Source organism: Malus domestica, chromosome 13, assembly GCF_042453785.1.
Source record: "Malus domestica chromosome 13, GDT2T_hap1".
NCBI classification, from domain to species: Eukaryota; Viridiplantae; Streptophyta; class Magnoliopsida; order Rosales; family Rosaceae; genus Malus; species Malus domestica.
The window spans coordinates 15,067,630-15,085,285 of NC_091673.1; the positions used below are offsets into that span (position 1 = coordinate 15,067,630).

At 40.6% G+C, this 17,656-nt stretch overlaps 1 protein-coding gene across 1 annotated transcript; it reads left to right on the top strand.

Moving 5' to 3' along the window:
• Positions 1 to 2,755: 2,755 nt before the first annotated feature.
• LOC103453067 (heavy metal-associated isoprenylated plant protein 32-like) lies at positions 2,756 to 5,916 on the top strand. Its single transcript, XM_008392600.4, has 3 exons — positions 2,756 to 3,475; positions 3,617 to 3,692; positions 3,852 to 5,916. Exons 1-3 carry the CDS (start codon positions 3,446 to 3,448, stop codon positions 5,459 to 5,461), a joined length of 1,716 nt encoding a protein of 571 aa, XP_008390822.2. The 5' UTR covers positions 2,756 to 3,445; the 3' UTR covers positions 5,462 to 5,916.
• The last annotated feature ends 11,740 nt before the right edge of the window (positions 5,917 to 17,656 follow it).

Sequence of the window (17,656 nt, forward strand, 5' to 3'; positions counted from 1 at the left end):
GGTATTCAGGCTCACAATCAAAACTAATATAGATATGAGTGTGCCACTGTTGTCTTTGTTCAACTGATTATCTTTTTGGTTATTAGATTCGTTAGTTACTTGCGCCGCAAGTCATTTAGACTTCTTGATTCGTTGGGAATGTTTACAGATGGGTTAAGCCTATATCAAGTTCTTTTTCTTGCCTTGTAAATTGGGACTTTTATTTGAATATCGTATGTCCATTTATAAGGGAGTTCATGTTTAATTAGGTGCTTTCCTCAGTGATCAACTTTTATTAACAATATAGAAATCAAAGTAGTTAGTTAGACAGGATTAAATATACCCATACAATAAGCAATGGAATGGAACATAAAGACCAAATAAGATGCATAAAAGTCAGATCTACTATATATAAATGCAAATGTAAGAGATTCGTGCCAAGGTATGCAAATGTAGGAGATTCGAGCAAGGTTAAAACCTTGGTGGGCAAGGTTAAAACCTTGGCGGGCAAGGTTTGTTTCCTCGTAGACCATTCTCCTTGTGTTTTACAAAACATATGTTTTTAGAAAGTAGAATACAACCAAGGTTTACAAAAGGGATTCGATACTACAAAAATAAAATCGTAGCAGAGCTTCTAAAAATTGACAAAGGAGAGCTTTTCTATAGTGGTCCTAATGCTTGAAAAGAAAGAGGTAGACAAAGTAAAGCTATTTGTTTTTTTGCTGTTGAGTTCAGAGTTGAGTGTGTTGAGAGTCTTTTCTTCTACACTCCTTGTTGCTTTTATAGACTTTCTTGCCCGAGTGTCCAAGCCTTCCATTTTTTGTGATAGCTTATGAAGCAAGGTGAGTCATCATCTGCTTTTGTTATTTACCTACCCATGCCACGGAAAAGTACATTTTACCTAGGGTGAGTTGCCCTTTGCCCCTTGTCACTTCCATCATAGGTTTGCTGTCTATTAGCTGCCAAAAATGTATTTAAATCTGTTTAGGCATGTGCTTCAACTAACTGTAGCCAAGAAGCCTTTGCACGCCTGGGCTTTTAATGAATTCATCCCAATGTTAATTATTCACCCAAACACAACCATGATGGGGTCATCGTTCATTACGTCTAGCTATATTTGAAGAGTGTGAGCTTTGCTAAGCCGTTTTGACCTAGTACTGGTATGGTACTGAGGTGCTTTTATAAAAAGTGAGTATAAAAAAAAGCTAAGCTCAAAAAGGTGTTTGGTACACACTTAAAAACGGCTTATTTTCACAGTTTTGGATGAAAAAAAGCTAAAAATGTGAAGCAGCAAAAATGAGCTTATTCTCATAGCGCAGCAGAATCAGTTTTTTTCAAAGCACATCAATACCAAACCAGCCCCTAATATCATTGCTAAGAAAAACGGCATGTTGTGATGTACTATATGTAGTGAGCATATGACCTCGATGTATGTATCTTCTCTGCCAAGCGAAATTTTCAAGACCACGCCTCTTGAAATGTAAATTTGTCAACTCGAGCTTCTTATGTACACGTGTTAAATCCTCAATAGGCGGTAATCTTTTTACCACGCTTATCTTCTTATGTACACCTTTAAGAGGTAGTAAGATTTTGTTTATCAATTTAAATATATTTTGTTTTAAGGTCGGTTTTCTTTTTTAGTCTCCAGTGACGTATTTTGACGTTACATTGTATATGAGTATTTTCACTGTACAAGTTGACCAAATTAAATGAAATGTGTTGGGTTCAAAGTTTACAATGTAACGTGTTTGCAGTACACTTGATGTGTACTTAATTGTGTAGGATCCGTTCATGAACTTTATAATACGTGTAAGTCGAATTAGTATGTAATCTTTTATGAGTTCGGATATGATTATGTATATATTGTAACATCCGAGTAAACTTAATATGGAATAGAGGAAATCGTGCTCTACCTCTGTAGTCGTAGTGAGGGGATTAAGTGCGCTTCCATGATTTTTCAGGTAATACGACCAGTCTCTAGAACAAGATTTCTCTAGTTGGGAAAGGGTTGGGGAGCTCTTATTCTATTTTATCATAAGAGCATGGATCAATGTTCTAAAAGTCTCCGCCTAAGTACTAAGTGGCTAGCCACCGTCACAATTAATCCTCAGGCATTTAAAAAATAAGAAAGGGAGCCTAGACGCCTAGGCGTTAGGCCACAACTCGTTGTGTGACTAGCTCTTAGTGCCTTTTAGAACCTTAATATGGATCGATTCTAATTCAAAACTTGTTCACCCTAACTATAAGTGCAAGACGTATTTCAATGTTAAATTTACGGTTAACTTTATTTCCCATTTCTTTTTACATAGAAGTATTGTAGTCAATCTCTATTTTTTATATAACATTGCAGTTTGAACTTATCATCATCAATTTCATCTCACCTATGTATGTCTCTAAAAGATTAGTCTAATGGCATTCCTCTGGCTAAGTTACATAATTTAAATTCAGTATTTGAGTTTTCCTTAAAGCCAAAAGCAAGTTATATATTTGATAAAATGCCTCAAATTTTTTGTTTTCTTTTAAGACCTCTTGCATCACCACAAATCCCTGCCCATTGGTTGATTTATGTCAAAAGAAGTTGACATTGCGAGGAATTTACTCACTCAATGGCATTGGATTCACTCAGACCCTCAAAATCCAGTCGATTTTAAAGAGGTGGTCAGGTAAAAATGTTTCTGCCAAGTTAAAGTTCTCGCATTTCCCGTTCACAAAGCAAGCATAGACACGAAACGAAAGAGAAGGTCTTATTTAATGGCGTTATTTATTGTACCACCCATTTTGGGAGAGGAAAATCTGACACAGTTTTCATCCGCATCCGCTGATAATAATTATCAAAGATTAAATCCAAATCTCACCCTTTTCAATTGACCATGACTATTTAACACTCACCTCCTCCCTCGGTTCTCCATCGTTCAAAGCCAAGCCAGAAAGCAATTGTTAGCTTCCGAGCCAAGCCAAATTGCAGAGCAGAGAAATAATAAAATAGCAATAATATCAGTAAATAATAAAGCCCCAAAAATAAAAGAGTGAGAAAACGCCTTGGAGGAGGCACCACTCTCTCTCTCTCTCTCTCTGTTTTAGCTCACTCCTCTTTCTCTCTCTCTCTAACCCTGAAATAGAGGAAGCAGAGATGCCCATTAGAGTTTAATGTCTACCCACCTCTTCTTCTGAGCTCCTCTGTCTCTCTCTCTCTCTCTCTCTCTCTCTCTCTACAAAGACTGAAACTCTGTTGGTTCAAAACTTTCTCTGCTCAGAGAAACGCAGACCCATTTGTTTTCTCTCTGTGTTCTTCGCTAGGAAAAAGTCCCCCCCCAAAAAAAAGGAAACAACCCATTTTCTGTAGCTCCTGTAATTTCACCTCCCTCTCTCTGTGTGCGTGTGTGTGTGTGTGTGTTTTCTGTAGCCTCTGTTTGTTAGATCTATTAATTGTAACCTTGTGTTAATTTGTTGCATTTGAGCTGTGACTATGAGTAAAGAAGAGTTCTTGAAGATCCAGGTACACTCTTTCCCTCTCGTTCTTAATTCTTTGCTTCATTTGAACTCAAATGTCTCTAATTTTTTTACTTTTATTTATTTTTCACCTTTGTGAATATTTCTTTTTACTCTGCTGTATTCTTTGGGTTATCTGTACATGCAGAAATGTGTTCTCAAAGTGAACATCCACTGTGATGGGTGTAAACACAAAGTAAAGAAAATCCTGCAGAAAATCGACGGTATGCTCCATTTTTAATCCATATTTTAAATTCGGTCACAAAAATATTTCTTTGCGGTGAATCACATTTCCCCTTTTGGTTTTGTGTGATACGAATTTCAAAGTTTGCATCTTTTTCTGAAATTTTGTTGGTTAATTTTGCGTTTTGATTTTTAAACAGGGGTTTTCACCACCGACATAGATTCAGAGCAGGGGAAGGTGACGGTCTCCGGAAATGTGGACCCTGCTATTCTGATTAAGAAGCTTGCAAAATCCGGCAAACATGCAGAGCTTTGGGGCGCTCCGAAGGCAAACAACAACCAGAGCAACCTCCCTAATCAGTTCAAGAACATGCAAATTGACAATGGCAAGGGTGAAAACAACGGCGGTAAAGGCGGGCAGAAGGGTGGTGGTGGCGGTGGTGCTAACAACCAGCCAAAGAGCGGCCAACAAGGCGGCCAGAAACCGCAGCAGCAGAACCAGCAGCTTCAGCAGCAGCAACTGCAGCAACTCAAGCAGCAGCAACTGCAGCAACTCCAGCAGCAGCAACTGCAGCAACAACTCCAGCAGCAGCAACTGCAGCAACTCCAGCAAATGAAAGGGTTCCAAGATCTGAAGCTGCCCCCATTGAAGGGCATGCAAATGCCCTCTAATTTCAAGGACCAGAACCCGAACCCGAATCAGAAGGCGGTGAAGTTCAACATGCGGGAGGAAGAGGATTTGAGTGACGATGAGTACGATGACCTTGATGACGATGATGACTATGACTATGACGACGATGAGTTTGATGATAACATGGATGAGCCCCATCATCCTCTCACAAAGGGGAAGCCTGTGATGATGGGCAATGGTGGCCAGGGGATGCCTCCGAACATGGGGATGATAAATGAGTTGATGAAGGGGAACCATCCTCAGATGATGAATGCCGCCGCCCAAAAGGGTGGTGGCGGGAATGGTGGTGCCCAGAATGGAGGTGGTGCTGTGGTTAATGGGAAGAAGGGAGGAGGAGGCGGTGGTGGGCCTGTGCCTGTTGGTGGTGGGCCTGTGCCTGTTGGTGGTGGGAACAATGAGGGTAAAAATGGAAGTGGAGGAAAGAAGGGCGGCGGCGGTGGTGGAGACCAACACCACAATCAAGGAGGCGGGGGTGGAAAGAATGGAGGCAAAAGTGGGGGCTCTCCGTTGGATGGCAAAACTGGTGGTGGGGGAAATGCCAAGAATGGGAACAGTGGTCAAGGGGGTCCTAATGGGAGCATGAACAATGGCAATGGGGGTAAAAAGGGTGGTGGCGGCGGCGGCGGCGGCGGAGGAGGAGGAATGAGTGAAGTTCAAGCTATGAAAAATGCTTTTCAGAACATGGGTGGCCGTCCTCAGGGCATGCCTGGAGTTAATGTGGGTCAGATGGGCAACATGAACATGGGAATGGGGCCAATGAGCATGCCTATGAGCCAAATGGGCAACATTCCAGCTGTTCAAGGCCTTCCGGCTGGCGCCATGAATGGCGGTGGTGGAGGAGGCGCCGGCGGAGGGTACTTCCAAGGAGGTGGGCCCGAGGCCATGCCTGGTAACCCCTACCAACAACAACAATACTTGCAGGCTGTGATGAACCAGCAAAGGGCAATGGGCAATGAGAGGTTCCAACCAATGATGTATGCTAGGCCACCACCTGCTGTCAACTACATGCCGCCCGGCCCCCCACCTCCATACCCATACCCATACGCTCCTCCTCCAGCTGGTGAACCATACACTCACTTCTTCAGTGATGAGAACACCTCAAGTTGCAATGTGATGTGAAAAAGCAAAATCAAACAATTGACTGAAAATTGGTCCTGCTGCTGCTGATTTGGGTTAATTTGCTGAGTTTGTGGTGGTTCTGGTGATGGTGATTGCAGTTAATGGTTCTAAGATCTGATGCCATATTATACATGGAAATGCTTTTTCTTCCCTTTTTTTAGTTTAATTTCTCCTCTTTTTTTTTTTCCAACTTTGATCATCTTACCTTTTAATCCAAGTTAATTAGGGTTTTAATTAAGAGTAGGGAGTATTTATAGATAATATATTTAAAGTAATTAGGGGAGGAGATGGGGATGTAAGTGGAGGGAGAGGAGAGTGTGCTCTGCACTGCTGTCTCTCTCTCTGTTTTTTATGAGGATGTTTATATATGTTTATAAGTTGCAGAAACAAAAATAAGATGAAAAGAGGAAGGGAGGCCCCATCTCTCTCTCTATCTGCCCCATTTTCTCTCATAATTTCAATTCCAAATCCTCTCTTATTTTTATTTGATCAGAATTGTTCACGGGCTTTGCGCATTATCTATGTACAAACTTTGCTTCAATGTGATTGACATCATGGATGTTTTGGGCGGTAGGTCCACTTAAATGAGTAGGGCTGGTGGAAATCTGGACCCACCAATCCTCAACAGTGTGTTTCAAGTATGCCCCGCCAACCACTGTTTACAAAGATAAAAGAATCATTGATTTGATTCTCTCTAAACCCAAAAGAGGTAATGCGTGAGTTCAAAATTTTAAACTAAATGTTATTTAAGTGTTAATCAATGTATTTATTTTTTTTATTGATGATACATTATTTAATTTATAAATTTAGTTTAACAATTTGATCTCTCCTATTGAAAGTTCAAACCTTCAAAGTGTTTTTGTTAAAACTGAAATTAAAATATGAATAGAAAAGAAAATTTTGTATAAAGGGTCCTCGAAAGGAGGGGTTAGGGTTTTGGGGGAGTTAGAGTGTCGCTTCGTCTGCTAGGGTTAGGGTTTGCATGAAAGTTGACTGTACGGGGTAGAAAGCAATACTGTGTTGATCTCTTGGTGGGGCAGAGTATTCTGGGGGTCGTCGCACATGGATGATCCAAGGATGGAGGAATTGGGGCATAGGTTTGGGTTTAACCTTAGGCTGTCTGATAAGGAGCGGAAGTGCATTGTTATAGGGAAAAAAGAGGTTGAGGAGGCTTTGCTTGGATTCCACTTTTGTGTGGTTGCAGAGGTTCTCACTGCAAAGGAGGTGCATAGGGATGCTTTCATTGATCGGTTTACTTCTCTATGGCGAGGGAGGAGTGGGGTCTTACTTAGAGATTTGGGGAATCGGCGCTTCCTTGCACGTTTTGTTACTAAACAGGATATGACTTGTGTTGTTGATGTAGATCAACCGTGGACGTTCAAGGATGATTTAGTTATGGTGGCGGATAGGACGCAGATGGGTAAGAATCGATGGGAGCCTCTTACTCTTGGGTCTTTTTGGGTGTAGTTTCATAACATTCCACCCCTTAGCATGACTGGGGCTATTGCATATGCATTTGGTGGTCTGTTGGGTACTGTGTTGACAGTTGATAGAAGTGCGAGTAAGGAATGTATTGGAAGATTTCTGAGAACAAAGGTTCGTTTTAACGTAAAGGAACCACTAATGCGATGCACTTTTGTTCAGTTTCCTGATAAAGGATCAATTTGGGTGGACTTTAAATATGAATGTCTACCAAACTATTGTTTGATCTGTGGTCATATGGGACACCCTATTAGAGTGTGTCGAGATTCTTTGGATGGGGTTACTGCTGTGGGTGTTGGTGGACGGACGTACGGCTATGCTTTTATGGGTCTTAATGCGGTATCGGATTTACGTGGTTATCCACTTCGGTAAATTAATTGACAAGGGTCGGGGTTAGGGGAGAGTAGTGGGTGTAGTAGTCCTACACTGAGACCATTTGGTAGGGTGGTGGAGAATATAATACATGGAAGTGGTAGTGAGTCCTTGATTGGCAGTGACGAGCAGGATGGTGCGCAAGGGGGAGGTGTGATGACGATGGATGGTAACTTGCATGGCACGCGGGTGGAACAAATCAGGGAAATAAAGGTGAGGGAGGAATTGGAGTGGCAGGCAAGGGAGAAAGCTTTTGACGAGGGGTTGATTAGGTCGGGGGGAACGGTTGAGTCTGGAGTAAAGAATGTGGTATTGTTTAGTTTGGATGAGGTGGAGAATGGTACTAAGGGTGGGGCTGTGTCTGAAGATCTTGGGGGTGGGTTTGATTTGAATCTTATGCCGATGGACGGTGATCTTGGTGGTGAGAGGGTGGGAGTGGTGATCAAGGGAGAATCAGAGCTTCTTCCAGTGGGGGGTAGTCAAGATTCGGATCCCTTTAATTTGGGGCCAATTATTGAGGCTATTTCTCGGGAGAGGAAGATGAGGAAGCGAGGGTTAAAGGAGGTCGAAAGGTTTGATGCGGCTCTGGCTATAGGGGACTTTAGGTGTGTTTGACGTTGGTCGTCAACTGTTCTGTCTGAGGCTGAGGAGACCAGCCTTGAGGGGTCTCCAAGTGCCCAATGAAGCTACTAGCATGGAACTGTCAGGGTATCAGGGGTGACCTGACATTTGACAATTTGATGGAGCAATGTAGGCTTCACACCCCCGACATGGTGATCCTACTGGAAACAAAGAACAAATCTAGGCGCTATGGTTATCTAAAAAGGAGGATGGGAATGGAGTATATGCATGCAGTGGAACCTTGTGGCATTGGTGATGGGATGTGTTTGTTTTGGAAGGATGTGTCACATGTGTCTCTTATGAAATATGCAGATTTTGTCATTGAGGTTAAAATATGGGATAGTCGTAAGCAGTGTTTTTGGCGCCTTTTTGCCATTTATGCTAGTACGGATGCGAAAAAAAAGAAAAGGAGCAATGGGTGGCTTTGAGTGGACACCTTGAAAAAGAAAGTGATAGATGTCTCCTCATTGGGGATTTTAATGATATTCTGAGTAATTATGAGAAAGAAGGGGGTAACTATAGAATAGTGGCTAGTTTGCGGGACTTTCGTGATTTTGTGGCGTGGAACGAACTTATAGATTTGGGCTATGACGGTTATTCGTTCACATGGAGGAATAATAGGGAGGTAATGCCAATTCAACAAAGATTAGATCGTGGTTTGGCAAGTTTGGGATGGTATGAGCTCTATCCGGATACGAAGATTCTACATGTGGTGTTGGAAGGTTCTGATCATGCCATGCTTGTTCTTTCCATGGAGAAGCAGTGGGTTCGGAGGGGGTGACAGTTTACGTATGATGCGAGGTGTGGAAAGTTAGAGGAGTGTCGAGACTTGGTGGCTAAGGAATGGGGGGGGGAGTTATGGGGGATCTTATGCTTACGGGGGTTGTGAGAAACTTAAGAGATTAAGGGGGTGTCTTCGGGTTTGGTATAAGGAGAGGGGTTAGAATTCTAAGAGGACAATTGACCGGTTGAAAGGTGCGCTCCGGCTGGCTTTGCAGTAAAATAATTTTGGTTCGGCGGAGGTTAGATGAATGGAAAAGAAGCTCCGGATAGCAATTAACAAGGAAGAGGCTTATTGGCGAGTGAAGTCGAGGGTTCAATGGCTTAATGAGGGTGACAAGAATACAAAGTTTTTTCATGCCCAAACAATGAAACGCCGGCGATTCAATCAAATTCGAGGGTTGGAGGATGGGAATGGGATATGGCATGAGAGTGAAGCGGGCATTTGTTCGATTGCGATCTCTTATTTTTCTGAGTTATTTCAGTCATGTTGTCCGAGACAAGTTGATGAAATTGTAGGTTGTGTTGACTCTTGGATGACCCATGAAGATAATGAGGCTTTGATTGCTCCAGTGATAGAGATAAAAATTAAAGAGGCAGTTTTCCAAATTCCCCCCTTTAGAGCTCCGGGACCTGATGGGTTCTCTGGTAGTTTTTATTGAGACCATTGGGATGTGGTGGGGAAGGATGTGGTCAATATTTTTAAAGCTTTTTGGCATTCTGGGTCACTTTTACGGAAACTTAATCATACAAACTTGGTGCTGATTCCAAAGGTGGGGTGCCCGAAGAATATGACTCAGTATAGACCTATTGCTTTATGCAATGTCCTTTATAAGGTGATTTTCAAAGTGCTTACAAACAGGTTAAAGAGAGTAATGCCAAGGCTAGTAAGTGAAAATCAGTCGGTATTCTTGGCGGGGAAACATATACAGGACAATATTCTTGTTGTGCATGAGATTTTACATTCCTTAATGCATCAAACGAAGGAGGATATGGCGGGTATGGCTATAAAACTTGATATGGCAAAGGCATATGATCATGTAGAATGGGAATTTTTGCTTGCTATGATGGCTAAATTGGGGTTTGCGCCACAGTTTTGTAGGTGGATTAAGGAATGTATTTCATCGGCTTCTTTCAATGTTATAGTGAATGAGACTCCTCAGAGATACATTCACCCGCAGAGGGGGTTGCGGCAGGGGGATCTAATTTCCTTATATTTGTTCCTTATATACATTGAAGGGTTTTCTGCTTTAATTCAGAATGGGATGGAGAGAGGTGCTTTGCATGGGTTTAAAATGACATATACTGGTGTACCGATTTCGCATCTCTTTTTATGGATGATTCGGTATTGTTCTGTAAGGCATCGGTGGAGGAATTGAAGGGTGTAGTGGAGGTGTTGAAGACTTATGCGGCTGGGTCCGGGCAGGAAATCAATTTGAGTAAGAGTTCGATCTCTTTTGGCTCCAAAACTCCAAAGAAGATTAGGAAGACGATTGAGAGAATTTTCAATATTCAAAGTAAGGATGGCTTTGGGAGGTATTTAGGGCTACAAGCGGACTTCAGGCATTCAAAGAAAGCTGTTTTTGAGGAGGTTAGGGAGAAAATTGAATCTCGTATGGTGGGATAGGCTGAGCAGTTTATTTCGCCTGCAGGGAAGAAAATTCTTATTAAGGTTGTGGCCATGGCGACGCCAAACCATGCCATGAGTTGTTTTAAGCTCCCTGTTGGTGTATGTCGTGACATAGAGAAGGCCATTAGGAACTGTTGGTGGATGGGGAATGATCAGCGAAAGGGGGTCCACTGGGTTGCTTGGGATAAGTTAACTAAGCAAAAAAATAAAAAATAAAAAAATAAATAAAAGAATGGAGGGTTGGGTTTTAGAGATTTACAATGTTTCAATCTTGCTTTTTTGGCAAAGATTGGGTGGCGTTTACGTCACAATTTGGAGTCTCTTTTAGGGCATGTTTTGAGGGAGAAGTATTTTCCAGGTAAGACTTTCAGGAAGGCCAGTGGTGGGAGAAAAACGTCTTGGGGCTGGAAAGGTATCTTTGAAGCACGTAAGGTGCTAGAAAATGGGTTACGTTGGCGTGTAGGCGATGGGGTGAGTATTAATATTCGAGCTGATCCTTGGTTCCTTATGCCTTCTACATTTAAGGTTCGGCCATGAGAGGGTTTGCAGGCAACAACGGTGAGTGAACTAATTGACAAGGATTTGAAGGCTTGGAATAAGGACTTCATCTTCGCTGGGTTTAATTATGATGATGTGACACCTATTCTTAGCATACCGATCAGTAGAATGGGGTGTTGTGATAAGATGGTGTGGCACTACACGACTAATGGGGTATATACGGTTAGATTTGGTTATGGGGTAGCTTGGAGTCTTTTGGAGAATGGAAGCCTAGGGAGGAAGGGGAGGGGTGCAACAAGTGGAGTGTCGGAACGTATTCAGGTGTGGAATAGGATTTGGAGTTTAGAGGTTCCTAAGAAAATGAAATATTTTGTACGGCGGTGTTGTAATAGTGCTTTGGCAGTCCGTCATAATTTGCAAAGACGACGTATGAGGGTGGATAATGTTTGCGGGGTGTGTGGCACAGTTGATGAGATGGAGAACCATTTATTCTTTCAGTGCAAGTTTAGTCACCTGTTTTGGTTCTCCTCTGATCTCCAACTCAATTCCTTTCATTTGGAAGGTCCTGACTTTCTTGGAAGTTGGGAGAATTTCTGTAATCGGGTTCGAGGTATGGCAAATGAAGTGGAGATCATGCAGGAGTTTGTCTTTAGGTTATGGCGATTGTGGAAAAATCGAAATGAGGTTGTGTTTAATGGTGTTTCTTGTTAGCCTTTGGAGGTGGTGGAGGTTTGGAAGCAGAATATTGCTAAATTTAGGGGTGCCAGAGCACAGAAAGGTGTGGAGAAGAGTCCACAGATGGGGAATGTGGCAATAGAGTCGGTGCCGAGGAGGGTGCAGTGGAAGCCACCGCTGTTTGGGACTTTAAAGGTCAATTTTGATGCTGCATGGTGCAAGGATATATTGCGGGCAGGTGTGGGATGGGTTGTTTGTGATTTTGCGGGGTTGCTGCAACCTGCGGCTGGCTCGGGTGAGCTGTTTTGTCACTCTACTGCTGCAGCGGAAGCTGTTGCTGTTCGGGATGCTTTGGAGTTTTGTTGTAAGCAGGGGTTTGATCAACTGGTGGTAGAATCTGATGCACGGGTCATTATCCAAATGTTAAGGAAGGAGATGCAACATGATTTTACTTTAGAATGCATTCTTGGTGACATTGAGAGTCTGGTGCAAAGTATAAGGTCTGTCACTTTTGCCTTTGTGCCTAGAGAGGGTAATGGTGCTGCTCACTCGGTGGCTAAGTTTGTGTTTCAGGAGAGAAAGATGTTTTTATAGGATTGTATTGGTCCAGAGTTTTTGTTTAATATCTTAGCCTAAGATGTTAATCTTTCTATTCGTTTATAATAAATTTTTCCTTTGAAAAAAAAAAAAAAAATACATATATAGATTTAATGCTTGACCAAAAAAAAAAAGAGGATAGTTTTTAATGCATATGTCCTAGTGTTATATTCAAGAAATACTTTTCCCCTAAAGATAATGAGTTGTTACATGTAAATAGCAGTCATTAGTGTTTTTCACATTTCATGTCTCCTTTTTCTTTACTTTTATTTTTTTCATTAATTCTCCCCACTATCATTAAAAAACTGATTTATGTACTCTCTTTAATGATTTGTTTCAAAACAAATCAAGAGTCGTAATTAAGGTAGAGATGTGAAGAAGATAAAAGAGAGTATATAAATCACTCTAATCATTTCCAAAGCTAGAAAAAAAGATGAAGAGGATAAGCAAACACTTTTGTTTCTCTTCCTTAATTTTATCTATTATTTTTGTTAATTTGTTTAATCTATAGTTATAAATAAATAAAAATGTGCGACAGATTAACTAAAAATAGTGTGAAAATCAATTCAAAAAATAAATAAAATGGGAGTGGTTTTGAAATAAAGAAAACTAATGAAAATAATTTAAAGACTTTGAGTTTTAAAAATAAGGAGAAAATAAAGAGTAAAGTGAATAGTATAAGATTGATTTTTTATTAAAATAAACAGTACTGAAACTTTTTGTTAAAATTTTCTTAGAAATGTGTACTGTGAATTCTGTGTATATCGGGTAAAATGAGAAGAGGAAGAAACAAAGTGTAGAAGGTGTTGACAAAGACAAGCTAACAACTTTATATTTTGGAGAAAATCTAACGGCGTTGACACTTTGAACAGAATTCAGGTCTGCGTCTTATCACAGAAGGAAAGAAGGAAAGAAAGAGAATCACCACAAAAAAAAAAAAAAAATTATAAACAGAGAGGAAGATGAAGGTGGGTGGCCCCCATAACACAAACATGATGCGTTGGATTCGTCACATGATGATCATGATGATAGTGGAGGAGCTGCACTGCTGCTGCTGCAATGCTGCCATGCTGTTCCGTCGTCGAGCTCCATCCATCAGCCACTGTCTAATCAGATAGCGATTGATGGGAAGCTCCGTGTACCTTCCCAAAAGTACTTCTCTGTTCCCCTCTGCTTACCATTCCCCCGCATATAATTATAATAAAACTTTGATTAACGAGAAGCAAAAGTTTAATTAGTAAGTAACTAAATGGGTCAAGCTTTGGGTTGCTAATTTACTAATTTAGTAGCATAATCAGTAAACTAAAGTCTAGTAGGATTTTTTTTTTTAAGTTTAGCCGGCTGCAACCAATGACTTGTTTGATACTTTGTGTTTGTCTTAATAGATTATTATGGTAAGAGTTTTTAATTGAGATTGTACATAATATTATACTAAAATAAACATGCGATGTAAGACTATTATTTTATATGTTATGGTAATGGTTGTTACAAGTTAGAGGAATCGAATTGTTGACATAATTTGTAAGTGGTCGATTGTTTTTATGGATAAATTTTTTCTTTTTAACTCGTTTTTCATATTTAAACACTCACTATAGTATATATTAATTTAATGATACCGTTTGTAATAAAAAAATTAACCAAATTCAATTTCAACTGGTTTCCAACCACAATTTACCTTTTAAGTTAGCTAAGAGTGTATGATGTTAGACTGTTAATCAAAATTGTACATTACCAAACGACATCAGTAACAATATATTATTAACAATAATGCTATTTATATATGTAAAATTGTCCACATACTCCTTAATAGAGGTGAAAGCCCTTAGTTGTATGAGAAAGAAACATGTTATATATTTAAATAGTGTTACTATATTATTAAACGATGATTTTGATATATTATTAGATTGTTAAGTGAGACTGCACATTCATATATTATTACTCCATCAAGAGTAAATACATTTTTGTTTGACAATAGAGGATTTATTTCTCTGGGTGGTTAATATTTATGGGGATGCTAGCAACATTTTCAATCGAATATTTTGATTACCTTCCTACTTATTATTTTTTATTTTTCAACGTGTCTTGATGATTGGAAGAGTCTAATTTCTAACCAAAGTAGAAATTCTTTACCCGTTTGATTAACGTGGTCAACATTTTAGTGTTCGAGTGAGAAACACGGATCATCTATCCATTGAATAACTGTTAGATGATTTAAAGTTGTACATTTAATTAAGGTTTGTAAATAATATTTAAAGAGTTATATAAAAATTAGACAGTTCGATTTTTTGTAATATATTGCAGTAAGAACAACAAACCAATAAATGAGAATGAAAATATTGATAGAATATTCATATTTTCTATAGAGAGAATGCTCATCTACTCCTTTAACCTTTACTAAACTTATGTGCTTGCTTGCAAGATGAGCCAACAACAACTTGTGTATCAGGCTCTACGGACCACGGTTGCACGGGTGATCAGAGATCCGAACAAAATATTTAAAGAAAAATTAATGAAAATGATTTGAAAACTTTGAATTTTAACGATAAGGACAAAATAAAGGGTAAAATGAATAGTACCATAATTGATTTTTTAATGTAAAAATGTAATTTTTTGTTAAAACAAATAGTACGGGAAGCTTTTCGTTAAAGTTTTTAACGTTTAATGCTGGTAGCTTCAGATCCAATATTTCCTCACCCTGATTGGTTAACTAGACTCACATATCCTCATCCTGGTTTGGACCCATCCAATCCTCAAGGTGAATGGTCGTGACCCTCTGTCCAAACGTCAGAACTAGGGTTACCAATTGTCACTCATGCATGCTTACACGTGGCAGGTGAAACGAGGACGACTTTGACGGGCAGCTGGAGAATCATGCATGTATATTCACAGTTCACATGTGATGGTTGGTGTATGGCTGCATGCCTGTATGGCAGTATGGATATATGACGGTTTGGTTCAGTTTCAGTGGGTTTTTTTTGGATTTATTTGCAAAATTATTGGCACACACTCACACGAACGTAACATTTCACAGCAACATTTTCTTCTCTGCTTCATCAAAATCGTGTTTCTTGTTTTGACTTTCTTATCTTTTACTCCTTTTGCAAACTACTATTGTTTCTTTCTTAGATTTTTCACATTATTGATGTGCATATTATGTTATTAAACTGTTCAGATGTAATCATTTAAGAAGAAAGCATCTTCGTATATAACACGTTACAAATGCGTAAGAAGCATTTATGTTTTGTTTGTTTGAGTAACAAGAGTTAAACCCTTACAAAAAGAAAAAAAAAAAAAAGTTAAACCCTTAGCAATATGACTATTTGAACAACAACAACAACAACAACAAAGCCTTTTCCCACTAAGTGGGGTCGGCTATATGAATCCTAGAACGCCATTGCGCTCGATTTTGTGTCATGTCCTCCGTTAGATCCAAGTACTCTAAGTCTTTTCTTAGAGTCTCTTCCAAAGTTTTCCTAGGTCTTCCTCTACCCCTTCGGCCCTGAACCTCTGTCCCGTAGTCACATCTTCGAACCGGAGCGTCAGACGGCCTTCTTTGCACATGTCCAAATCACCGGAGCCGATTTTCTCTCATCTTTCCTACAATTTCGGCTACTCCTACTTTACCTCGGATATCCTCATTCCCAATCTTATCCTTTCTCATGTGCCCACACATCCCACGAAGCATCCTCATCTCCGCTACACCCATTTTGTGTACGTGTTGATGCTTCACCACCCAACATTCTGTGCCATACAACATCGCTGGCCTTATTGCCGTCCTATAAAATTTTCCCTTGAGCTTCAGTGGCCTACGACGGTCACACAACACGCCGGATGCACTCTTTCCATCCAGCTCGTATTCTATGGTTGAGATCTCCATCTAATTCTCCGTTCTCTTGCAAGATAGATCCTAGGTAGCGAAAACGGTCGCTTTTTGTGATCTTCGCTAGATTGCTCCGGTCATTAGTGTGGATAAGTATATAAATGGATAGAGATAGGAAAGCAAACACAAGATGTACGTGGTTCACCCAGATTGGCTACGTCCACGGAATAGAAGAGTTCTCATTAATTGTGAAGGGTTTACACAAGTACATAGGTTCAAGCTCTCCTTTAGTGAGTACAAGTGAATGATTTAGTACAAATGACATTAGGAAATATTGTGGGAGAATGATCTCGTAATCACGAAACTTCTAAGTATCGGAGTGTGGTGTCGTCTTGACTTGCCTTATCTGTCTCATAGGTAGATGTGGCATCTTCTCTGGAAGTACTCTTCCTCCATCCAGGGGTGGTATCTTTAACTGGTGGAGATGCACAAGGTAATGTATCAATTTCACTTGAAGCTTACTTGTAGTTTCAGGCTTGGTCAAGCGCGATACAAACCATGTAGTAGGAGTCCCCCAAGTCGCCGAGCTAGGGGGTCTGCTGAAAGAGGTGACAGACAAGGTAAGCAATCAGAGCTCCGACTGATTGTTCACCTTCTCCCCATCTTGCAGCAGCATGAAGGATAAAGAGAAGAAAAATGAGAAGAGATGATATGAGATACTTTTGCTTTTGAAGAAGTAACGTTCCACATGCTTATTCTTGAACTGAGCTGGAGGGTTTTTTGGTTTCCTCCAGAGTATAAGGCCGACTGAAGAATTTGAGGGTCAAAACAAGTCCATCAAATCTAGAGTACGTTCCACCCTGCTGATATGGGATACTTTTGCTTTTGACAGAGTAATGGATGTATCGGCACGTGTGCTGTTACGCTTGTCTCCACATGCTTCCTTGTATCCTTCGCACTTGCCCTATCTGTTCCTCAAGCAGATGCGGAATCTTCCCTGGAAACATAAGATGTTGAAGATGAGTACTCGAGAGCAATGCCAGGTAAGTAATCAGGTAAGGGGTTCCAGGCAGTCAGTTCCTGGCTGGAAGCTTGATTCCAAGTGCTGACTGATTGCTCTCTTTCTCCTTGTCTTGCAGGTAAAAACAAGGCCAAAAGAAAAGACAGGGAAAAAGCATGATATGGGATACTCTTGCTTTTAACCCTGATGATATGAGATATTCTTGCTCTAGTATAGCTTGTTTGCAGAGGTATTATCGGGGGGAAAGAAAGCTGAATATTTCGAAAGGTTTCGTTGGGAGTGCCCTCTCAGATATGATGAAGGGTTGAGCATTTTTGCAAGTCTGCCTGTCCGTTGGGGATGGAGGTCGACATATATAGGAGTCTCCCTAACAACAAGTAGTAATGCTATTCCTTTACCCTGCTTGGTCATAGCACAGTAGTGGGAGCTGCCAGTTTCACATGTTTTAACTCTGTCAGAGCACTTTGAAAAAGTGGTCTGTGGTATATGGCTCTCGAGATTCGGAGAACGATGCCTCTTCGATTTTTGAGAAAGCAATCATGCTGGGGGTCTGACTCTCGAGATTCGGAGAGCAGTGTCTCTTCGATTTTTGAGGAAGTAATCATGTTGGGAGTCTGGCTCTCGAGATTCGGAGGGCGGTGCCTCTTCGATTTTGGAGCAAGCAATCTTGTTGGGAGTGTTGTCTCGAATGTGAGTAAA